The 26239-nt window shown below is 35.5% G+C and overlaps 1 protein-coding gene across 17 annotated transcripts in view; it reads left to right on the top strand.

Moving 5' to 3' along the window:
• pigs (pickled eggs) overlaps nt 1-25465 on the top strand; it is a 423876-nt gene extending 398411 nt beyond the window's left edge. For 8 of the 17 annotated variants that reach the window (XM_067088122.1, XM_067088126.1, XM_067088124.1 and 5 more), the window contains exons 6-10: nt 6628-6721; nt 8487-8574; nt 17365-17535; nt 18141-18328; nt 21751-25465. In XM_067088122.1, coding sequence (XP_066944223.1) covers nt 6628-6721; nt 8487-8574; nt 17365-17535; nt 18141-18328; nt 21751-22766 — 1557 coding nt within the window. In that variant the 3' untranslated portion in view covers nt 22767-25465. Of the gene's footprint in view, nt 1-6627; nt 6722-8486; nt 8575-10709; nt 10764-11675; nt 13865-17364; nt 17536-18140; nt 18329-21750 lie in introns of all 17 variants that reach the window. The other 9 variants (XR_010850395.1, XR_010850390.1, XR_010850391.1 and 6 more) reach the window with 2 other exon arrangements.
• The last annotated feature ends 774 nt before the right edge of the window (nt 25466-26239 follow it).

Here is a 26239-nt window from a genome sequence, read left to right as displayed (position 1 = left end):
CAGTCTGATATTTTTTTACTTGTTGCTATATTATTCACTCAGAAATTATTAAATCAAAAACAAAAAGGTTTTAGAATCCGGCCACAGTCCTCCAAGAAAATGAGTAATGGGGAAAGTGTGCACTGAAATTGGCCCGGGTAGATATTGCCTTCCTGTCCCCAATGAGATTTAAATGTAATGATCACTGTTACTCCAGAATCAAAGTTCCCGCCACATACTGGCAAATGAGATATCAGGATTCCTCTCTCATTTAGTTTTCATCCGTAATAGAATGGTGTTGAGTGACTGATTGCTTGGAAAGTGACACCTGACGCTGAGACGCCAAATTATTACGCTAAAATATTTAAGATTTGCGTCACTCCTTCAATCACGCGTTTGAAATCTACAACGCACGAGGAAATGAAACAAGATCAGGGTGTGATGGTGCTATAAATCTTCAGTCTTTTTTTGTGTTTCTTGTGTTGCGGTTTTGGGGGAGGATATACTTTGTTTCCTTTCGGTTAAGAGCCATAAAGTTTTACAGCGAGAGCATTCCGGACCCAGCGCCCGTTATATTCGGTGGCTTCCGGATCATCACTCCACTATCTTTTCATCATGTGTCACCGGGGGGTGTTGTTTTCATCTCTCTCTCTCTCTCTCTCTCTCTCTCTCTCTCTCTCTCTCTCTCTCTCGTATTCTTTTCCTTCCTTGGAAGTAGGGCGGTGGATGGTAGAACCGTTTTCCCGTATTACATTTCCCGTATTCTTGTCTAGATGCCGTGTTACCGTTTTCTTGACCGTCTTTTGTATGTTTTAACAGATCCTTGTCGTTGGTAAGAACCGGGAGTCACAGAATCCTATTCCGCTTCGCTTTTGTTCTCGATCTAAATGATCTCCGATTCCGCGTTTCCTTTGTTTCTCCTCCTTTGTGTTTTGTAGTTTCTCCGGTGCCAGGACGAGTTGCCACTTCTTGTACTGTACTGGATGACCTCTTCGTTTGCTTATTTGGTGACTGGCACTTATTCCGGATATGTCTCGGACGAGAAATTTCTTGTCGGACACTCAGTTTATGCCAATTTTTTATTCGTTGTAATTGCAGCCTGTGTGTGTGTGTGGACGCGCGCGCGTTCACGTGTGTGTATTTGTGTCTATGTGTGTGTGAGAGAGAGAGAGGGGAATTTTTAACCGTGAATAATTCTCATGGAGGGGTTTTGGCTAAATATTCTTTTTAATTTTCATGAACATAAAGTGTTTGTATTACATGCTGCGCACCAAAGGCTATACTGTAGAATATCCATCGGTTTTCTTTTCTTTTAGTTTTCTATTGTGCCGGCTTTGTCTGTCCGTCCGCATTTTATTCTGTCCGCACGTTTTCTATCCGTCCTCAGATCTTAAAAACTACGGAGGCTAGAGGGCTGCAAATTATGCTGATCAACCACCCTCCAATCATCAAACATATCAAATTGCAGCCCTCTAGCCTCAATACCTTATTATTTTATTTAAGGTTAAAGTTAACCATAATCGTGCTTCTGGCAGCGTTATAGGATAGGCCACCACCGGGCCTTGGTTAAAGTTTCATGGGCCCCGGCTCATAGAGCAATATACACAGACCACCGAAAGATAGATCTGTTTTCGGTGTCCTTGATTATACGCTGTAGCGGCTGTACAGAAAACTCGATTGCGCCGAAGAAACATCGGCGCATTTTATACTTGTTTGGTGTTGCTTCCTATAAAGAAAGATTAGGTATTGTAGATTTTACATCTCGGCTTTGACATAAATAGTGCAATGGACTAGACTTCCCCGTCTTTGTCTTTTAAATTCGATATCAGCCTGGGTGACGGCTCCTTAGAGAATCCACATTCCTCGAACTTGACCAAGTGTGCTTCCGTGCGCTCAATAGATGGCGCTGAGGCGAAATAATCGTGTTTTAACGTGTGGAAATGTTCAGCAGAAATTGTCTGAATGATGAGGTAAATCTTGGAAAGTAAAGAATATAATATTGAATGACATTGTTACATTAAACACCCAGAGACGGTCACGTTAATTCTTACGGTGCTGTCAAGATGGAAGTTCTCACGCAAAGGAAACTTGCTTTGTTTTACGTATTTTTATGCGGGGACATTCGTAGATTTTAGACAAATTTAGCCCTTCGCATTCTTATAGCAAGTCACATTGTTTTTGCAGCACAGAAGAGAACCAAAACAGGATGGGAATTAGCATAATATAATATATGATGATAACGTTTTGTTCAACCCAGTTTCCCTGCACCTGCAGGATAAACAAAGAAATATGCTTACACACACACAAATGTAATATGCTGTATATATATATATATATATATATATATATATATATATATATATATATATATATATATATATATATATATATATATTAAATGTGTGTACGCATAATTGTATTCATCCTCATTACTCACAGTTTGTTTCCTTTTTTTTATTTGTTTAGTACAGCCTTTGTTTAATTTCCTGTACCTCTCTGGGCATCGTAATTACTGCGCAGAGGCTTAGCGTCCTCTGTACCCCCGGCCGAGGGTGTATTATATACCTCTGTTTGCATCTTTACGCCCTCGTTATTAGCGAGAGGTAATTTGCCTGACGCTTCTCTGGTGACCCAGCTTTCTCATGTGGCGCTGAAGGCGGTCTTCGTTATTCCATGGGAGAAAGAAAGTCGGACTCGGTTTTTTCATTGTTTAATCATCTTTTCCTCTTAGGGCTGATGCTGTACTTTTAATTGCGTGTCTTCTGTGATTGCGGCGGCGCAGATGTTTGCTCTGAGAGAGAGAGAGAGAGAGAGAGAGAGAGAGAGAGAGAGAGAGAGAGAGAGAGAGAGAGCTGAACTTTATCAATTTCTTAGTGAAGATAAAGTTCGGAACTCCATGTCCTGGATGGTATGCAGATGCAGAAGTTGACTTTGGGGGAACTCTTCGCGGATCATGAAGCAGCAGGACCCATGAATACTTGAGAGAGAGAGAGAGAGAGAGAGAATGACTCTACCTACCACCTGCTCTCTCTGTCGGCCTGGAAAGTAGAATATTCATTCCATTCGTTTCTACCATTTGTTGGTGTTCATTGGCCCCGAGCTGACTGCCTCTCCTCTCTCTCTCTCTCTCTCTCTCTCTCTCTCTCTCTCTCTCTCTCTCTCTCTCTCTCGGCGATCGCAAGGGCCTTTTTGAAAAATTCAGCGGGCGTGCCGCCGGAATTATTGATGGAGCGGCGGTGAATTTTTCCGATGGGCGTAGAGTACTCCTCTGTTTCATTGTGTTCCTTTTTCCTCTTGTTCGGGGGCGAAGCGCCGCTAAAACTAAGTCATTATTGTACGTCCCTCTTTCGTTTCGGCGTTCTTTTTCCTTCCTTTGTCCACCAGGGGTGTTGAGACGCCCATATAGCCCTCCTTGTGAGGTCTCGCGGGTTGGCATGATTGTATATACCCCTGGCATTGTATACCCTTCGGCTTACCCAAGGCGTGTTAAGTACAGAGACTTTTATAGCTGTCTGCACCTATGCTAAAGGGTGGTATATGGAGTTCGTATGCATTGGCAATTTTGTGTGTGTGTGTGTTAGTGTGTGCGCGCGCGCGTGCGATGCAGTCCATCAGACTTCTCATTGAAGGTTGGGCCGTTGGTAATTTATACAGCTTTGATACAGGGTGAAGGAAACTAGGCAAAGAAGTCTACATCTTTTCAGCTTTTTTTTTTTTACCTTAAAAGAGTTGGAAGACACTAAAAAGAAATTCATTCCTTTTGAAACCCTAAGCCTCATGTCCACACATAAATTACTGGCTTATTTCAGTGGAATGGAAATTATTTTTCCATTAAGAATACTTTGCAGAATTTCTTCTGCTACTCGAAGCCTTCTGTTAAAGGATCTTCATCCAAGCGGAGCATCTTATCAGTCTTTGCACTAATCTCTTTTAGACACATTTCAGATCCCATTTCAGGAATATTTTTTATTTATATGGAACATGGTAAAACGTATGCCAGATCCTATAGGAAAGATTTTATTTATTTTTCATTTTTATTAATTGATTGATTAATTAATTTATTCTTATTTATTCGTTCGTTCTTTTGTTTTACTGTGTGACGTCATCATTCAACTGTTGCTCGGAGGGAGTTAAAAAAATAGTTACAGCTTTACATTTTTATGTGTTGGAAATGCCTTGTCTCCAGGCAGCGTTGGTATACATTCATTTTTTTGTTTTATCGAGTTTGGGGGAATTTCTGCGTTTACTTTACTCGTTTGACGGCTCCCAGTTGCATGGGAATAAAGAGACACGGTCGTAATTTGCAATTCATGACGTTGCATGCTGTGAAAAGTGTCATACTTCCTCTGGGAACTTTAAAACAAAAACGAGAGAGAGAGAGAGAGAGAGAGAGAGAGAGAGAGAGAGAGAGAGAGAGAGAGAGAGAGAGAGAGAGAGAGAGAATTTTATACTTGTAACTCTTCATGTCTTTGGTCATATCTTGGTCTTAGCGTTTCTTCTTTCTTGTGTTATGAATCTTTTGGTCTAAATGTCAGTTATATATATTTATATATATGTGATGTATTTGTTAGTCTCTCTCTCTCTCTCTCTCTCTCTCTCTCTCTCTCTCTCTCTCTCTCTCTCTCTCTCTCTCTCTCTCTCTCTCTCTCTCATAAAAGCAGGCAATGCTTCAGTAGTTCATTTTCTTTAAAAAAAATTATAATCACTTTGTTGTATACTTATTTCTGCCCATTTTCGCTCCCACTTTATGGACAGACGTATCACCATACTCAAATCTTTCAGTCTTATATAAAAGCATGAGATGAATAGAAGAGCATTAATTCTTTTGTTTGTACTACTGCTGAATTCCATTGTAGGTTGCACGAACGGGCTTTCAGCTCTTTCAGCTTTATTATGGCATCTATTTTCATGTCTATTTGATAATGAAGATCTCATAAAAGAGGTACATTGAATGGGAGGTTGTGTGTACACGCAGACGTGTATATATTTGGATGCAGTGATACTTGATACTTAGGTTTCACTGCAGATTCAGGTTCCCTATCGCATTAATCATGGGAGTAATCGGGAGGAATTTCACGGATGGGCCACAAACTCCGAGAATACCAGTTTTTGGGAACTGGATTTTATATTGACACGTGTATTATATGAAACTGTTGGTAAGAGTAAGCAAAGAGGAGGTGGCCTTGAAGGTGTTACTTTTTCAATTTGTTGCAGTCGACCAACTACCAGATACTTCATTCAGAGCTTAAGGCAGTTGATACATTATTGATTATAATGGAGCGGTTAGTCCTTTTTAAGAAGACTATGGTATCAGTGGTGGGCTCACGGGTGGGTTCACGTTTGCAAGGTCTTAGTTCCATCCCGGCCCGCTGCCCAGCAGTCGACGGATCTGTGAATGTTCCAGCATTAGCTGGAGTCAAGAAGGGGGAAAGGGGCTAGCAACCCCATCCCTTGAGACATACTGAGAACCGGAAGATTTTTACCCCTTTTGTACCAACTCCTCTAAAAGAGGGAAGGGAGAGAGGGGGGGGTTAGTTGCAACTATTCCAGATTTCAACATGTAGATTTTTGGAGCATGTTCATTGGACTTACTTTCGACGGCGTCTGCTATTTCTTGTTGGTCACCCATCCAAGCATTGATCAGAGCCTTTATTACCTTGCTGAACGACGACCTTGGTTGAGTTAACGAACATGAGATCTATGTTTACAGTTTCCTAAACCACATTGTACTCTGACGAAGTTTACGCATGAAGATAGAGAAGGCAATATCGGTATAGCATATGATTATCTATCCCTCCCGTTGGCTGATAAATCCTTCTTTCTCCCATTCCGACGAGTCATATCTGATTTTATGAAGGAGGGGGAGAGAATAGGTCCGCGAGGACGAATATAATATGAAGATCCCGGGTTCGCTTTCATTTGTATCCCCAAAAATAGATTCCACTGTATTGGTTAACCGTTGCAAATAATATATTTGATGCATATGATAAGATGGACGGAGATGTTCCAAGCACATTACAGTAATACACACACACGCACACATATAATGTAATATGTCTATAATGTACACACAAATACATCCATACACATTATACACAAATACATTATACACACACACACACACACACACACATATATATATATATATATATATATATATATATATATATATATATATATATATATATATATATATATATATATATATATATATATATATATATATATATATATATATATATATATATGTGTGTGTGTGTGTGTATATATGTCTGTCTATCTATATATATATATATATATATATATATATATATATATATATATATATATATATATATATATATATATGTGTGTGTGTGTGTGTGTGTGTGTGTGTGTGTGTGTGTGTATATATGTCTGTCTATCTAATATATATATATATATATATATATTATATATATATATATATATATTTATATATATATATATATATGTGTGTGTGTGTGTGTGTGTGTGTGTGTATAATGTATTTGTGTATAATGTGTATGGATGTATTTGTGTGTACACAGTTTTCTAGACCTCAAGACTACTGTGCGATTCACACCTGTATACACGCAAACCCAAACGTATTAATACTTGCACACCATAATCCCGTGTGTAATTTTCCAGATCCTGCGAAACCACGTCATGGTGCGAGTTGGAGGAGGCTGGGACACGCTGGAGCATTACCTGGATAAACATGATCCGTGCCGATGCAGACAAGGTATTTTTTCCCCCCGAGGTCGCTTTTGTTGGGCTGTTTTATTCGCATTATACCCGGGAAAGTCATTGTTTGCTTTTAGTTTTTGCTTTATTATTATTATTATTATTATTATTATTATTATTATTATTATTATTATTATTATTATTATTACAAGGACGCTGCAGATGATAGCAGGAGCTACCGTAATCTTAGAGTTAGAAAAATATCTTTATGTAAGGATGTGAGGAACACAATAAAGATGATGGTCAGTTATTTTTATAATTATTGTTAATAATAGTAGTAGTAGTAGTAGTAGTAAAGGTGATAATAACTACTTTTCTTTAATACCAGTTAAGTTATTAGTGCTTTTGAATGTGAGTGATTTTGTGTATTTATGGTGAAAATTAGTTTTTGATCATAATTTAATTTTTCATGCAAGACTAGATACTTGCAGACACGAAAACCAAAAACCTTCTCTTTTCGTATTAAATACATTTTTCATGAAACCGAGAGATAAAGCAGACGCTTCTTTACGGCAGCGTGAAGTCAGTAATTACTTTATCCAGTAGCTGCTAGCATTAAACAGACCTCTCCTGACTTGTAATTACGTCTGTGATTGTATTTAATGACTTGGGCGGAAATAAATGAAGGTCGAATTTATTCTTCCACTTGTTTTGTTATTTGGGATGTCTTCGTACGTCGCATCCAGTTTTAATTCCATGCTGCTTGATTTTTGGGTTCTTTAGTTTTGTGTGAAGGTCATCTTACTATGTCTTAATTGATCATTATTTAAGTTGTCACTATTAGTTGTCGTGGTATATTTAAAAATTGTAGTTGCTGAAAGTATGGTTTATTCTCTTGTTGATCGCCTATGAAAATTAAGCATCTAAGAATTCCTTGTAACGTATGGATTTTAATTAATATTTCCGATGAGAGTTTCGAAACATTGGCTTGGTAATTTTTGTGCTATTTTTCAAGGAAGAGGCTTAGGAATGAATCTTGATCAGTGAGCTTTTAGGGAATTAAAATAAATGCTAGTCTTTTTTTTTTTTTTCTTTATCTAATTTTGGTAGACTATTACGATAACTAAGGGTTGTCGTTTAAAGCATCTTCGTGATTAGTGAGACGTGTAGGTCACAGTTAATTATCTAGTTCCTGTATGGAGATGCTAGTGTTTTCTCGCGAGAAGTAGTAGTAATTAAGTTTTATTTCTAGTGTTGACAGAATTTTTAAGTTATTGTACGCCAAAGGTGAAGGGTATAAGTGGTAGTCGAGAGATATTTGCATACGGATTAGCGTCCAAAGCTTTTTTAGCGTGACAGGCTCCAGAGCTCAGAATATACTTCGTTGTTAAGCAGCAGCTCTGAAATGTGATCTGAGACTCTTGGTGATCAGGATTTCAGCAGATCAAGAAAATTTGCGAAAGGGAAATGGAACTTTTATGGTTGGTTTTTCACACTAAAGGAAATTATTCACTTTCTTTTGGATCTTTTTCTTGCAGTCTGTGATTTGTAAGTATTCAGTCTTTATATATATTTTCATCTCTGAAAAAAGAATTAGTAATGACTGTCCCAGTAAATATTCATAAGATAAGGTGAATATGTTTTCTATTCTTTCAATATTTTGTAACGTTACAGTTTCTTGTTACATATATGCTGTCATTGTTGATTATTTTCAGTTATGTGGCTGAAAGATACTGTGTGGTAACATTTTTTTAGAAATAAACCGTACTTTAAGTTTCCACCGTAAGGCTGAATTAAACAAGAAAAAAAAAATCTTTTTTCAGGGCACAGAGTAGCCTTGGCCTCCCGTGTCGGCTTCAAAACCTCCAACTCCGGACAGGAAAGACAGCTCATGAATGTGACATATGACAGGTACGTAATGTCGTGGAAAAAATACCCTTTGATTTCCTCTGCTTTTTGCGTGATGCTTAGACGAGTACATTTAGTCTGTTAGAAGTATAGCATTACCTTGCGAGTGCGTTTGCCTTTGCAAAGGTTCAAAGTGTCGAATCTTTTCCAGGTGCTGTTTTAGTTTGTCCGTACGTGAAACTGTGTAACACTGCTTACAAGGACTGGGTGAAGTGTCACTGACATGATCTTTCATGGCAGGTTTTTGTGTGATCGAGACTCAGTGATGTCCAGTATTTTGTGGAAAAATAGTTATTGAGTTTTGGTATTTTTTTACAAGTTGGATTGCGTTCCCGGAAAATAATTACAGAGTAAGGAGAATCATTATTCTGCGTTCCACATCCTCTGCATTGGTCGTGATTTGATTACCCAGTTCTCTAGTTTGGTTCGTAGTTTTGCGACAGGTCTTTACTTACTTCTCGCCCTTTATACGTCATCTGTTTCAGTTTAGAATGTTACAAAAATTTTAAAAATTTACTGTGTGACGGAGGCTGTGAAATGCACAGTTTCTAACCGTCATTATTATCTGTTATTTTTTCTCCACAGGAAAGATGGTTCTTATAAATCAGTCATATTAGGGATGACAAAACTGGTTTCGGTTTCATTTTCCTTAGTGCTTTAAAGTATTTCTCAGGGTACTTCCACACTTTGGTAAAACATGTCATAAACACCACGGCAACTTATCGCTTTTATACGCCAAACAAGATGGAAACAAGTCAACAAGGTAAGTGAAGAACGCATCTTTGGTAAGCGCTGGATAATCGTATGAAGTATTGCTCAGAGATACTAAGAAGCCGTTGACTTGGATCCAACCTGTTTGGGATGTGTGTGAGATAAGTTGCGGGACGTGTGTTAACAACTTGTTTTTACTGTAGTATGGACGCGCCTGTAGTGTTGTGGCGTGTCGCCGACATGTAGTTGTGCCTGTATAGCACAGTGAGTTGCTTAAATAAATATTGTGTTTTTTGAAATATTAAATATCACTTAAATTCTGAATTGGGCTGCCCCTTTGGACATTGGCTTTTACTGCTGCTTTCTTGAACTTCAAATAGTTATATTTTATTGCCATTATGAAATGGGTACTTGAACAGGTAAAATATTAACATAAACAAAATCTTAAAAAATTAATAAAAAGACAATGTAAATAATATACACTGATCTTGTTGACGGCATCGCTTTTGCTGCTCAGTGCAGGAGTTTTCTTATTTGTTTATTGTCAAAATGCTTGCGCAAAAGGATATTGTAATTGGCAGTTTAGGTTATCATCTAGTCAGAAATCAGTAAGAAATGCAGTAAGCTGCTTTCTGTAATGCAGCTGGTGAATGTTGCTTTTCACATGCATTGGTGTGCGCACTTAAAAGCAGTATACCCTTGGAGAATTTTTCTTGCATTGCTGCTGCCACCTAAAAGTTTTGTTTATTATATAGGCTAACACATGGCATAGTTCATTATTATGCCTTATTTTTCTATTGCAAGAGCAGTACGAGTAGACGTGGTTCATTGAGGATAAATTCTGTTGACTTAATCATCTTAATGCATAAACTATTTTACTGTTTTTTTCATGAGAATCTACGCATTACGGCCTGCTCTGTTAACTTAGGTTGTATTTCGTCCATGAGAGTGCTTTTCGACATTGCAACACTTTTTTTTTTTTTTTTTTGCTAAAGTCGGTAATAGTAACACTTGTGAAAAAAAAAAACGCAGCATTTTAGATTTTGGGCAGAGGAGCTCAAAGCAGTCTTTACTCTTCCATCTGCTGTTTATCGATGTTTACCATTCTTCCTTGTGGAAATTGCAGCCTTCGTATGCAGTTCCTGCCACTTCCTTATTTTGTGAAAATAAAATTTCTGAACCTGAATTCCTCTCTGTGGGAATTTCGAGGATCATTAGTATGTCGTAAATCGAATAATTTCTTGATAGATTTTAATGGAAAATTTATATTCTTCTTTCACAACATCTTACACCATTTAAAATTACTGTAGTTCTCAAAAGCTGCCATTGTAAATAGTTTAGCACTGTAGAATCTAGTAACATCTCGTAATGTACACAAAAAAAGAAAATTGCCACCAGCATCATTGTTGCAAATTTTACCGTTTCAGTCTTTCGAAAATTAGGAGAGACTCGAGAAAAAGCTTGCTATCGTCTGTGCTTATGTGAGTAAAGGAAATGTGCTTGCATCAAGCACTTGAAATGTCAAGGTTATGCTTATGGTGCACTTTTCCTCGTGGTATTTTCAGATTGCAAGGCTTTGCATGCTTATTTTGCTGTAATTTGCCGTTAAACTCCTCCCCTTGGTTTACTTAAAATTCCACCTAAATATGTAGATTAAGAAGTGTTTGCTAGTCATACATGTATGCCATAGCTCAGCAGCTTCTGAAGGAATTGTGTTTTATGTAAAAGTCGCCATAACAAGTGATAACAAGATGTTCGTGTTTGTGTGTGTACAGGGCAAAAGTATTTTATTAGTGGTATATGTGTTTCTGGTGTGACACTTAAAGGGGTGATACGTCCCTGTATAGTATCCAAGCTTTCCACATGAGGTTGACGATTGGAAATGTTTTATTTACCCTCTTCCTTTCTGGAAAGCCCACGACTGCTGTCAGGTATTTATAAATTTTACAGGTGTTCTCATGTTTCGTCTAGTGTCATTAAATTACTTCCTGTTGTGAACACTTGAGGAGTTTTGTTGTCTCTGGAAAGTCTGTAACATTTGATTCTCCAAGTAATCACACAAAATTTCCATTTAATATATTTAGTATAGGCAAGAGTATTCATTAATAAGTTCTTTACCAAAGGCTACTTTCAATATCGTATTCACCTAGTAACTGATGACCAAATACCGTATGTCTGTTGTAGTTGGAAAATTGGATTAAGTATATTTATTTTTCAGACTAGTAATTTAATTTCATAATACTATAGTAAAGATAGTAATCTACTTTAATATGAGTTACAAGTATTTTAAGTAAATTACTTAACCATCCATTTTTGTACTTTCACACTTTTTGGCTTTGCTGGTTCCTAGGCTGAATTGTATGCTGTATTTACTTTCTTATTCTATTTACTAGCAAAAAATCAGCCAATGGTCACACACTGTCTATACAGACAACAACAGTTCGACTGACACAACAAGAAGCACTGAGGGAAGGAAGGCGCATGATAGAAGACGGTTTAAAATCTAGGAAAGAGTCTCTTGATTCCAGTAATTTGACAAAGATGCCTTTAAAGACAGAATTCAATATAGAAGTTAAGCCCGTAAGTGAGAAAAGATCTTCTGTAAGTAGTGCAAGTGATAAATTTTTATCACATTCAGAAGTTGAAAAGCAAGTTCTTGCTTCTCTAGCCAAAATAGAAAATGAAGCTTTATCTGTAAACAGTGATAATGCTCTAACAATGAAGCATAAGCGTAAATCAAGCTCGACTCGGGATCTAGTGAAAACCGTGCCTCAGAAAAGCAGTGTAAAGTCAGCCATGTTGAATGAAGATATAAAATTAGATTTTCATGAAGTCATGTTCCCTGTACAAAAGAGTCCTAAAAAGCTAATCAAGGCCAAGTCATCATTAACATTGTCTTCAAGTGTGGCAAGTAGTCCAGTGGATAAAACTTCATCAAAGAAAGATACAGTATCTTCTGAGTCATCTTCGTTGTCCAAGTGCAGAAATGAATCATCTAGGCAGATTGCAGCATCTAAACAGAAATATATTGAACAGTCTCAACATTCTAAAACTTCCTCTAGTTCCCATTTGAAATATGACCTAGACAAACATTTGAAATCATCTTCTGATTTGTCATTTTTTCAGGGAACCTCAGCTGCGTGCACATTAGGAAAACCCAAAATTTCAGTACATGTACATCAAGCTTCGCCCTCTACTGAAGAAGTTAAGCAAACAATTCCAAAAGCTGGTGTTCCAACCCACAAATTAAAAACTAAAATAGCAATGCAGTCTCAAATTCAGAAATCAGATAAGAGTGACCCTGCTAAGGTTTCACAGAAAACCAAAAGTGAAATGTCATTAGATGTTTCACTCAGTAAGGAACACAATCAAGGAAACAAAGTTATTTCACCAGAATCCAAAAGATTAGCACAGTTGAGTTCCCCTAAGAAGGTGCCACTTAATGCTGGGAAAAAGCAAGAATCCTCACAAGGAAAGACATCAAAGCTTGGCTCCAACTTCAAAAGGAAGCCTTTAAACAACACAGAAGGCTGTAAATCTTACCAGTCATGTAAGGATGAGCTTTCTTTACAACAGAATGACAAACCTAGTAGTAAATCTAAAATTCCTGTCTCTACAAATGCCATATCTCCTATCAGACAACCAAATAATCATGACAATAGAGCTCACTATAGAGGAAAAGATTTACCAGAAAAGCATTCAACTCCTGGAAAATCTTCTCAAAACCTGAGTTCAAAACACATGAGCAAAATAAAGAATGAAACTAACAGGACAAAGCTTGATAATTGCTTTTGTGAGGAATGTCAACTGAACAATATTATAAGTAGTAAACATGACTTGGAAAGCAGAGCTGGAGGATCAAGGAAATATGTTGATTAATATTATAAGAATGAGAAAGAGCAAAGTAGAGATATGCCATTGTTGATACAGTATCTATTAATGTTGATAAGCATATTTAAGTGATCTCAAAATACTTAGAATGGTGCAAAATGTTTCTCTTGCTGTAGATGTTTGACTGGGTAATAACATGATTGTAATATAGCTTCTTAAATAACACTACATTCCCATGTTATATAAAAGTACATACATAATGCTGTGAAAATGTTAACAAATAGTGTTAAAGTGAATTTTACATCTAGAAAAATTTGAATACTTAAGTCGATATAGAAAAATATTAACAAATAGTGTTCAAGTGAATTCTAAATGTGATGGTTAATTTAAAAATATTAAAATACAGAAATACGTGGATTTTTTCCAACACAAAGTTGGAGATTTCAGTGTCTCAGCTCCTATTCCCATAAGATTACAAGTATTAATCACGCAGACTTTATATGAATATTTCTCAGAAAATAGCAGAAAAGGCAGAGGCTCTTTTCCAGTGTGAAAGTGAGGTGCAGTTAAGTTATATTTATGCAAATTCCGATACACATTTTGGTGAGGGGAAGTTGAGGAGAAAGCCAGCTGATGGAAATTTGTGGAATCCAAGGGGAGCTTGCTCTCTGTAGGTACACATTGAGTGAACTTAATACATGGTACCTAGTGACCAGTCATCACAGCTACTGGAAGCCACCTAACAGTAAAGGTTAGAATAGCCATGGTTGCTGCTCTGGCAAGGTTAGCACTGGATGCTCTATCCCTTCTCATAAGCAATCATTAAATTGTGGCATAAAATGTGGTTGCACAGTGATTTGTAATGCATTTTGGCTGATTAATAGCATTTTGTTCCTGTGATTATGATGATGCTTTACAATCTGGTAAGTGTAATCAAAATATATCTTGCTTATCCATGTATATCGTGGCAATACTGCAATGTTGTAATAGCATTTGCCTTTGTTCTTTCATGGTCCATGATTTGCTGCTTATCTGATTGTATAAATGATGATCTCTTTAATCAGTATCCTTACTTTGACCAGGTCTTGTTATGATGTATACATTGGCTCTGAGATAATTTGCAGTACAGTAAAACCAAAACAAAAAATGCATATGCATTTTGTTTTGAGATAGATTTTTAGAAATGGTTAAGCTTAGCTCTAAGTTTCTTTATTACAGTCAAGGTGGCTTGAACAATGTAAGCGACAGAGTAAATTAAAAATTGGTTAGTTTAATTGTGAATTTACAGGCCTTAATAGCAAACTTGAAGGGCACTTTCAGAAAAAATAGTGCAAGTTCTGATTGCAACAATAGGTGCTTTGTAGAATAGGCAGTTTTAAATACTTTAAATGAGCTTTTGAATGTTTGCAAAATATTTTGAAGAACTTTATTTTACTTTCCATCAGAAAATGCTCTGTAGATGTATAATACTTCACTATACAGTATTTTTATTTTTTACTACTTGTCAGTCTTTTTACTGTCACATTTAGCAAGCCTAGTCACATTCAAAACTATAGCAAGAAAATTATTTAGCAACTGTTAGAGTCACAGGGAAGGAAATCTTCTGTCATTCAACTAAAGGTTAGGTTTCTGGACTACAGTAAATTGGATATATGAGAGGGCCTCCAGTTTGGTATTTTGCCCCACATGGTTGAAATACAGTACTGTATATGATATTACATATGATATTACCTGCCATCCCACAACCAAAACTGATGATCACATTACCATTTAATTTTTTCCACTTGTATGCCTGATAGAAAGAAAGTGCTGTACTGTACATTACACCAATCCTCTTGATGTCTTTTTTTTTTTTTTTTCAAATACTGTATTGGTTTTGGTTTTTCCTTGTTTTCATTTTCATTGCTGATCTGTTGTTGTGTTTGTATTTTATCTGTGTATGATTTCTTTTTCACTTGGCTATTTCTGGGATAAAAGCAGTATGGTAGGTGCAGCAAAGGTAAAAATTATACTTAACTAATCTTTATTTTTACTTATTCTTGTGTTTTAGTATGTGTGTTTGGTGTTTACCTTAGAGAAAAAGGTAGGAGAGAAGTTAGGAGAGCTGAAAAGTACATTCAATTGGGAATTATTAACAATACAGTTGGTAGAGTTTTCTAGAGATAGCCAGCAATCAATTACTGACAGAATTACTACATTAGACATACATCAGGTAAATGTAACTGTTAATGTTTGTCAATATTGTTAATTTTCCTTATAAGTAAGTTTAGGAGAGCGGTATTACGATTTTACTTAGGGGGCTTTTTATAGTTTTTTAGATGTGGAGGGTGATATGGCCTTATGATTTCTTATTATAAGCACTTTCTGTACTCTTAATGTACAGACATTCATGATTAATGGTTCCTGGATAACATTTACCAGCAACTTGTACGAAATGTTATGCCAGATTCCAAGTTGAACAAAATTTTGCTTACCTGTACAGTACTTTAATAAACAGCTGTTGAAGTGGTGTACAGTTGGTGAAGAGATCTACAGCTAGTTGCATGGTACAAAGCACAGTTTTGGAAAAGGGCAACTCTGTGTTTTGATGTGTTTGATGACCTTCAAGAGAATGAATGTCCTATAAAATGAAAGTCTAGTTCTTTGCTTAGTTTCATGTGAGCAAAGGTATCTTTTATTTTACGATCATAAGTGCCTTCTTTCAGAATAATTATAGTGGCATCCTATATTTAAGAAAATGTTAGCATTCTTAACTGTCATAGTGAGACATACAAATGTAGTGATAAAATACTTTAAAACTGTTGAGGTATTTTGCATTTCATGAACTAAGAATGTAAACAGTTTATATTCTCTGTGTACTGTCCTTGTATTTTAATTTGTAGCTTTGAATAATTCTTCTATACATTTTCATTCCTTAAAATGTATTTTGTTTTGCAACGTTTGACAGGATTTTTAAACCTAAGTTTGGTTCCTCTGGCTGTTAAACTGCAGTAAGCAAAGCCCTGCATTGTTTCCATGTTATAACCGCCTCTAATTATGGCAGGATTATAAAACTACAGAATGCAAATATACAATTTTTTTAAAATGCAAGAAATCAATTCCCAATTCTTGTATTACCAAATAGAAATGGCTAACCTTGCAAATGAAATTTAGAATGCTTATTTTACTTATGCTGCTAATGAAACAAGCTTCTGCTTTGTATGTTCAGTGTGGGAATACTGTACTATTGTAATCTTCCCATTATCCAGACCAATCCTAGTTAACAGGCTGCTTTTTGATGTAATGTTAAGTCTTGTACTGTTTTACTTTCTTCGTGCATTAGTGCATACTGTTGCAGCATAGACATTAATACCATATATAAGAACAGTATTGTATAGGCAGTAACTTAAATTTAGTCATAATTCTTTTGTTTATGCTTAAATAGGATGCTTGCTTTATTACTACACTACATAGATGGGTGTGTGCTGTATACCCATTTTCTCTTGATACTGATTGTTTATCGGATAAATTTCTACGTATTTTTGTGGCAATTTATTTTTTTTGACACTTGATTTTTGTAATGTCCTTTTATATTTTATGGTGGCTTCTTATGTGTGCTGTTAGAAATGTTGGATGAAATGTAAGTTTTAGGAATGCATTTGAAAATACTGGAGTACAGTATCGTCTTTACTTTGTCTAGCATTGTAGTGAGACTTGACAAATTGTTTGTTGGAAACAACATCGTTTGATATTTCCTGGGCAATGTGGTAAATGTTGTGTAACTTTTACTGTACAGTATATATTTGTACAACACTCAAGATCAGGTACTATTTATTGCATTACACCACTGTAATATAAAATTGAAGATAACCATATGCTGCATATTAAAGAATTAAAATTTTTTATAAATTAATTAATCTAGGGTAGCTTGTCCTGTTTTTTCATGATTTTGAATAGGAGATCGTGATTCTCGCAATAAGTTGATTTACCTTAAAATGACTTCGAGAAAATTTTTTGCGCTGGAAGTTAACTGAATCCTTCAAACTTTATTTCACAGAGAATGATTTTTATGGTTAAGATCCTTTTATTAATAGTACAAAGGTACCATTATTTTTTATTTTGACAGTGTTGGTATGCTAATGTGAAACAAATCCATTGTGTATGCCATACTAGGATTATAGTCGTTGTCTGGACTGGAGTTACTTTGCTGTTATTGTATTTAGAAAGGAAAATCATGTATAGGATGGACATTGATAACTATAAATGTTTCAGGTGCGACGAAGGTTTTGTGCCCTCTTCCCCGTCCCCTCGTCGGAGATCCAGTGCCAGTGGCCGTGGAGTGCGGCGAGATTCTCTTGAGGGCAGAGGATCATCACTGCGACAGAGATCACAGTCACCAGCTGCAAGAGACACTTCTGGCTTCTCACGTGCAGGATCGGGCAGGTCAGTGCTTAACCTCAAGTAAATCAATTACATGTACAGCACTGTACTGCAGAGTTTACTGCCATGTTTGACATTATAACCAAGGGTATTGCGAGTTCATTTATGCTGTAGAATTTCCCAGTGGAATCAGTTTTGTACACTTTCTGAAAATTCCATTTGTTTTATGCATTATTTAACATTTTGTCTATACAGTATACAGTGTATATTTTATATTTCAAAAGCCAATACATGTTTATTTATATATTTTTCAAGCTCTCAATTAAAATAGTTTTTTGTCATATGTCTGAGACAGTTTTCAGGTATCTGAAATTGTTTTAATCCTAAGTGTGCTTTACAGTAATTAAAATGGCCCTCCTAGTCCTGTAAGGATACATCATTCTTCTTACATGTAGTTGCTCCTTTTCCATTTTGCTATTTTTGCTGGTAATATATTGCCCTTAGGTTTGTATGAAAAATGTTACCAGTGCAGTAGGTTTGATCTTTGTTCTTGCTGTACAAAAAAAATGCCATTTTAGGAAATGTTAGAAGAGCATGATTGTTTATATTTTCTAGTTTCAAATGCAGTACAAATATTAGTTAAATATTTCTAAATTTCCTAATTATAGGTTTGTTAATGGTAAATGGGGCCCATCAAGTCTCAAGGACGAGCAGACAGCTTGGCGTGATGATTCTTCTGAAGTTAGTGATGAAGGATATAAGAGTCAGGGCAACACTGCTCCTCGAACACTACCCCGGACAAGGAAGCCTACCTTAGCAAAGAATGGTCTAGATGTTGACACAGCAGATGTTTTAGGTTAGTAAATGAAATTATCCATTTCACTCATTTCAGCCAGGAAATAAGGATACTGTACTTTGTTGTAAAATAGTTTTGCATAATGATGTAGTCAGTTCTGTTTTATTTTATGAATTTTAGCCTTCAGAGTTACAGTACTGCAGTAGTCAGATTTGATGAAGTAAGTTTCAGAATGGTAATACTCATCATTTTTGCTCACTAAGTTTGTAATTGAAATTTTGGATGATAACAGGATTAGAAAAGTAGTTTGTCATATAAGGCTATATTCAAAGGAAATAATTTACTCATGAAGTGCCTGAATGAAAATTCATACCCACAACCATAATACTACTGTAAAATACAGATATTAGATTGACGGAAGAGCAGATCAGTCTCTGGATACAAGACTTACATTCCAGAATGCAGCCTGTTAGACAGCCTCCTGACCCATAATATTCATTAAGTTTTCCAACTTGAGATAAAATATTAATTTAGAATGACTGATACACTATTGGAGTATTCATCTCAATGTATTGTGAATAATGAAACAAGTCTAGAGCAGCTTTCTTTGCTATTTCTCACATCCAGTTCCACTATGGTTGCTAGTACTCTGGCAACCTGCACCTGAATATACAAACATCTTTCCTCCCTGGTCTCTGTTGTTCATGTCATCACTTTTTATATGTATTCACACTGATTAATGCCGCCCTGGTTTTGCCACTGTTGTCAGTCATGCACATCATCATCTAGTCAAGTCCATGATTGCAATTTAGATCCACCTGCATAGTAATGTACTTGTTTTTCTAGACCTGTACTCTCTGGTTTCCTACAACCTGCCCTATGCCTATTGGTCTTGAGTCAAAAAAAACAAGGTCTATCCAGAAGTACAGTACAGCATTATGATCGATCAGATCATGCTTACAAAGAATGGATAATCAACCTGGGAAACCCACTACATTTTTATGTGAAACCATTGCTGTTAGTGGCATGGCTTTCTTCTTTGTGTGGTTTTCAGGCTGTATGAAATTACAACTTTAGCTGAATGAATATGTTGTGGAGTTATTAGTAAACGAGTCTATACAACCTTCAGTATTAGTAAACGAGTCTATACAACCTTCACTGACAATATTTCCTTGCTTTGCAAGTTGGTCAACAGAACCAGCTTACACATGCAGTTTTATAAAATCTGTGTTGAATTTCATGGCCTTAAGTACTTAACCTTCTTTGGAGTATTATGAGTTGTGTTTATCAAATTCATATACAGTAGTATCAAAGTAATTAATACAGTACAAAGGTATTAGCGTAATGAATTGCCTGTTGTAAATATAATAATTTGGCTCTTGTTAATGATTCATTGAATTGCATTGCATATTTATCTTTGTTACTTATTACATTAAAACATGGAAGTGCAGAACTGACTACAAAAATAGGAACTGTGATACTGTACAGTATATGGTAACTTCATTGTCAAAGTAGGTATTTACTCTGTTTATTTAGTAGCAAAAAAATTACTAGTTTGTGTTAATTAGATAAAGCTGTTATCTTCAGATTATGATTTAGAATGGTGTAAAGACCACTGTATTTTGTAAGTTTACTGCAAGTACAGTACTGTATCTTATTTTGAGTGTTACTCTGTGAACTTGAACTAAAATTACATAATTATTGTTATTACAAAGTTGTTTTTTAAAAAGCAGTTATTTTATCAGATCTATTTAAATCTTTGGAGATATTATTATCTGGTTAAGGTTCATGGATTGGGTTCAACATTAAATTTTGTTGCTGGATGTAAGTAGAATTGTGTCAGCACTGTGATTAAGTTAAAGTGTAAAGTAGCAAACAAAGAGCAGTTTATTACTGGGAGTGTTTGACAACTAATACTGTTGTGTGTCCTATTTTTATCCAATCTGCATATCGTAACTCTACTGATGGATAGAAAGGAAACTTAACACCAGGTGTATGAAGTATGTATAAACATGGAGTCTATTGCATGGAAATGGAGATGCTTGGAATGGAGCCCTGGCCTTGCTTTTGAAATTTTAAGTGAATCAGAAAAAAAAAAATCATGATTTGTAACTTTACAAAAACTTTCTCCACTTCATGTAATGCTAAATAATTATTAAGTACTGTACTTATAAAAACCCTGTAAATCAGCAGTTCATTTTCCTGATTTTAAAAAAATGTTTGAAACTTTTAGTTCTAATAATTTCAATAGATACTTCTTCATTGTTACAAGAGTACAATACTGTACAGTTATGGATTATATTTCTGGGGGTGTATCAGTCTTGCTTTGACAGCCAGTCAACTTCCCTATTCATAGCTGAAAATAAATATAATACCACTTTCAATCTAAGCAGTGATTTGATAGAACAGTCAGCTGGACATCCAGACACTCAGATGTATAACTGGCCTTTTGATGATTTATTCCTTCAGTGAAATTAACTTGGCTCATTTGACCTGGTGCAGCTTTTCAGCGATTTCTTATCACACTTTTAATACTTTCCCTACAGAATTCTGCATTGAATAGTTGCTTCTCTAATTTCAGACTTAAGTACAGGTATCAATAAATGAGCAGTGACTTCAGGCATGTTAAATTACTGTAACATCCAAAACATTAAATCAGTTTTGCCAAAAAGAATAAACTAGCCTCTTGATAATTGAATATTTTGTAACTTTTTTTTATCTGAATTACAAACAGTGCTTATGAAACAGTTAAGAAAACTTGCTAAGAAACATTTCTTTGCATATATTTTCATATTGTGTATCTAAGCATTATAGTATATGGTTAACCATTGAAATCATGAATAAAATATCCATTTCTAAATTATCAGTTTAAAAATACTAAGGGTATTAAGTAATTTCTCTTAAACTGAAATTAATGCTAGGACATTTTTCCTTGTTAATATATATTAGACATTGCACTAGATTACTTATCCAGTATTGAGAACTTTATTATTGTGTAACAATGAAAGGGTAATTGTTGCCTTTGGATTGATTTTATCATATAACTTTACGGGGGTTCCGTTCTTATGTGTAACCCGAAAAATGTCGTTTAGCCGGAACAATCGAAAATCGTCAAAAATCATAAGAAAACCTTACTTTTAATGCTCTGGGTGCATTGAAAACGATGTAAACTGCATTATTATTGAGTTTTCATAAAAAACCTTCAAATTATGATTATTCTGCCATTTTGGGGCCATATTTCTTCCGTCGGATCTGAAGCGTCGTAACCCGGAACATGCGTCGTAAGCCGAAATAATTTCTGATGAATATATTTTGAAAAGCGTCGTAAAAGGGACTGCCTGTACTGCAACTTCATCTGCCCCTGTGTATCTTTAAAATAATTGTCAATTTAGTACAGTATTTATCATGCTTCACTAAAGTCTTTCTTTTTTTACCAGATATTGTAGTTTGAATTTAAATTTATCAACTATTCTTTTTTGCAGAACGGCCCGAGTCTTCCATGACGCAAATGTCATCTGAAGGATCTTCAATGTCTACAGAGGATTCTGTTAATACTCCCCCACGGTCACCAACCAACCCCACAACCACAACTCCATCATATCCTTTGACAGATGCCACCAACACTTGGTCTCCACCTTCGCAAAAACAGAATAATATTAGTTCTAATACCCCTAAATCAAAAATTCCTTTCATAGATTCTCTCAAAAGTCCATTCTTGGTCAACAAGAAATCAAAGAAAACTTCATTGCCAGAAGAAAAATCCCCTTCTAAACCTGCATGGAACTCTGGCCCTGGAGCTCGTCGGAATAGTGAAGACAGAGGGAATCGAATTAGTCGTAGTCGAAGTGCTACTAGTGAAGGTGGCCTGATGATGTTGGGGAGAGATTCCGCTGCCAGGCAGTCACTCCGCCCTTCTTCCAGAAGACCATCTGGTTCTTTTGGCAGCATGCAAGCAAAGAATACTTGGAATGGTAGAGCATCACGTGAAAGACCAAGTCTTACTTCGGACACTTATAAACCACCAACTACGCCTCGCACAGTACGCTCTGCTTCAGCTTCTCCAGCCACTACAAGGCGACATTTTGGCCATTCAGCCCCTGTTACTCCAGTAAACCGCTCTCCAAAACGATCAGCACCAGGCTCAACTTTAACGTCCCCAACTAGTGGAGGTCCTTTGCTGCAACAGCTAGCTGATTTAGAACCTGATGAAAATACTTTGCTGTGCATCAAAGATATTTATGATAGCCTTAGAGCCAAAGTGTCTCAGAATTTAGCAGCAGAGGGTAAATCCTTACCACCAGAATTAGCACAGGAATACACAACTTCTTGGGTGAATGCCCATGTATCCAGTGATAGTCAGAGCTTAGATTCTAAACCAAACACCAGCTGTACTTCTGGAACTCCAAACAATTCTCTTAAAATTACGCCAAGAAAGGATGGTGTTGGTTCCAGAATCCCAGCACCAACCTTCTTTATGGCCCGACAAACAGAAATATAGCAGTGAAAGAAGTGGAGTGAAGTGAAGGCTGTGGAACAATTTTAGCATTAAGCAGTTTACCTGTTTGATATAGTTCATACAGTAATCTATCGTCTTGTATCCTGATATCACAACTTGCAAGGCTCATTAAGTTCATTCAGAATAAAAACCAAAACTTAGTGCATCTGATATATCCTTTACTGTTAATATCTTGCAGGCTGCTATTGCTACTTCGGTGTTTTCCAATGTGAATGGTCCGGAAGAATTTCCATACCCATCGTGCCTCAGTAACCACACTAACATGAATGGTGCTCCTTACCGAACATGTGATACGTGCAATTTATATTATTTTCCCATTTAATTGATAAATACATTCCGATATGATTACCTGTTTTCTATCGGTTGTGTCATGTGAATACTAGTCGACTGTAGATTAGAAAATTTTAAATTTATCAAAAATATGTAAAGACTTAGGCTGTTAATTGAATTTGATATTACTATGGTACATAGCTTTACAAACTCATTTAATTCAGACATAGTATGTTCAAGATAAACCACAGGATGCTTAATTCTTTGTGTCGTCACATTGTCTCCATACAGCAGTCTTATTATGCCAGCTGCTTTCAAGTCTGCAGCGGTTACTAAATATGCTGAAAATAATTTCTTAAAAGAATTTGAACACTTTCCAAGACTGTAAATTGCATTTTTTTAAAAGTTAATCTCCTCAAAGACTGTTGTTGCAAACAGCATTACCTCCTCAGAGATTGATCAAGTAAAAAGTGTTGACATTTCATATTTACCCAAAAGTGGTGTAGTTTTATAATGTTCTTCACAAGATAGCGGCTTTGGAAACTAAAGTTAGGTATAAAGGGCATTTGTTTTAACTACAGTATTTGCAATTTGATAATAGTGCAATAGAGCAGTTTGAATTGGTCATCTTATTTTTCCATGCATGAATGAATCAGAAGAATTGTATTTTTATTACTAAACATGAGCTTAATGTATAAAGTTGTAAACATTTGGGTTTGCCTTTCTAGAGAAGTTACGTATGCATGTAGTCATATTTACAGAAAGCTTAAATCTGCATGTGTGTGTGTTTTATATTCTGGATAGAAGGCAATCATTGATTATTGCATACTGTGCATCATAATATAATATTGTACTATGCTTGTGTCAAGTTGACTAATTCTTACTGCAGAAAGGTATTTGAAATTAAGTGATGTGGTTACCTCTGAAATTAAAGGTCTTAAGCTACTCTTAAAAACAATTAGGTTAATTATTTGAAGTAGTAAAATGCATAAGAATAATTTTTCCTCTGTGCAGAATAAGGTGTCAAAATATTTTTTGGTGCTTATGAACTTAGTCAGAGGACTGCAAAGGTAATATATTCCCTTTAAGAGTGATGTTCAGACTAATTCTGAATAAAATCATTCAACAGACTCATCAGTGAAGTGAAAGGTTTCTTTTTTATTTACTCTACAGGTTCATCTTATCTTGAGGTTATAATATCATTGAATAATATTATATATATTATGAATTTATCATGTATAACTCATTCTGATAAATACCAACTCAGTAACTGTAGTCACTTTGTGCAAAAAATTTTACTTAACTTCTTACAAGTGTAGTGTAAAGAGAATTTTCAGACAAGTTTTATGTTACTAAGTTGTCATTCCAATTCAGTTTTGTACTCAATACTGAAATGTAACTCTTAGAAATTGGGAGATAAAAGGCAAGTCATTATCAAGTGTATCATACGTAAGTTTCTGTAATTGCCTTGAATTTAAAGAATATAATGAGAAGTAATTTTGTTTTCTGAAAGTAAAAAAGTTGGTAAATTCACAAACTGCACAGCAACATAGTGACAAAAATGGTATAGATATACTGTACGCAAACAAACTGTATACTGTATTTAAATCAGGATTATTTATGGTTGTTAAATATAGTTTATAGGTTGAAATTTATTAATATGTTACATATTTAAAAGTTGAGAGATAATTTAAGCACCAAATTCTATCAGTCTGATTAGATTCTAAAGTTAAAACACACAAATTAGAATTTAAACATTACTTACACTAAAGAAATTAGAGGATGACACCAATTTAGGGCACATCCTTTACTTGCTTCAAAGGTATTGCTCAGACAAATCTTTCAAGAAATTAAATTTCTATGTGCTAAAATGATGTCTGTAGAAATTACACTACTTTGCACTGTTAATGCTTAAGCTTCAGGACAGTGGTAATGGCTGAGAGCCATCTAGAGGCAAAGATGCTTACAATATTTGCTCACTATACTGTTACTCGTTTAAAGCACAGAGCGCAATCTTTGCACAGTATTTAAGGGGGAAAATATATGATTTTTCTTATCCTTTCTGCATCAGTTTGCTGTTTTATAGTATTTTTAGGAGTTAAATAATTTACTAATCCACTTGATTTTTGTTTTCTATTTTATGTTTGGGGACCAAAGTGTTGACAAGGGACTATTATCATGCGTAATGGTTATTTAATCTATTAAACTGTAAATAATGATACTGAAGTCTTGAACAGGGTACATGTAAGACCTTTCAGATTATATGTAATCAAAATAACTTTTAATCTTGAGTAATGATATGCTACCCAACAGTGTATTCTTTTGAGTTGTTCATTTGAGGAAGCACTATGTAACACTGGTTGTTATTACCTGTATAGTGACTGTACATTTTTATTAAAAAATCAAAAGTATAGTAGCATTTAAGCCTCCTATAACCTAAATACTAGCCAAAATGGGATCAGGGAATGGAATTTCATTCTTTAAGTGATTTTTGCATTGTTATTATAGTAAATGATTTTTGCATTGTTATAATATAAGTCACAAATGTGGCCATACCATTCAGAACTATAATGTACAGATACCTTTTATAGTACATCCAAGCTTAATGGAAGATTAGCTAAGTAATAATGTAAAAATTACCCAGGGGTTGAATTGCCACATTATTCCTGAAATGGAATTCATAGAGCAATAAAAACTTTTGATTACCTATATGACAAAAAAAAACAAACATAAGAATTATACAAGAGTAACACCAAATTGCTTTATATTGCCATGGAAATTCATTCTTATGGCTCAGCATTTCCATACAGATCAGGTACCAGTTACACCAAAGACCCTATATAGTCCATTTCTGGGTAGAATGAAAGTTACCATAATCAGTGGCTAAAGCCATCCAATATTTGCTTTGCAACTTAGGTCATCGTTCTTGATGTCTCATCTCCCTGCTCTATAATTTACAGTTATGCACATCTTTGGGGAAAATGTGAAAATAGTAACATGAAAGTCTGCTTGGATGTTTTCTTAAGCAAGGAAATAATGACTGAAAAGCCATGATATAGAGATGGTGCAGTGTGGCTGTTTACATGGTCATCTCCTTGCATAAGGATAAATATGACATCTAACATGAATTGGCAGCCTCAAATGTCAACACAGTTACCCCATCAAAGATGCAAAAATAACAGATA

Source organism: Macrobrachium rosenbergii, chromosome 44, assembly GCF_040412425.1.
Source record: "Macrobrachium rosenbergii isolate ZJJX-2024 chromosome 44, ASM4041242v1, whole genome shotgun sequence".
NCBI lineage: Eukaryota > Metazoa > Arthropoda > Malacostraca > Decapoda > Palaemonidae > Macrobrachium > Macrobrachium rosenbergii.
The sequence above is the reverse complement of the archived record's forward strand: the minus strand, read 5'-3'. Positions and strand labels throughout refer to the sequence as shown.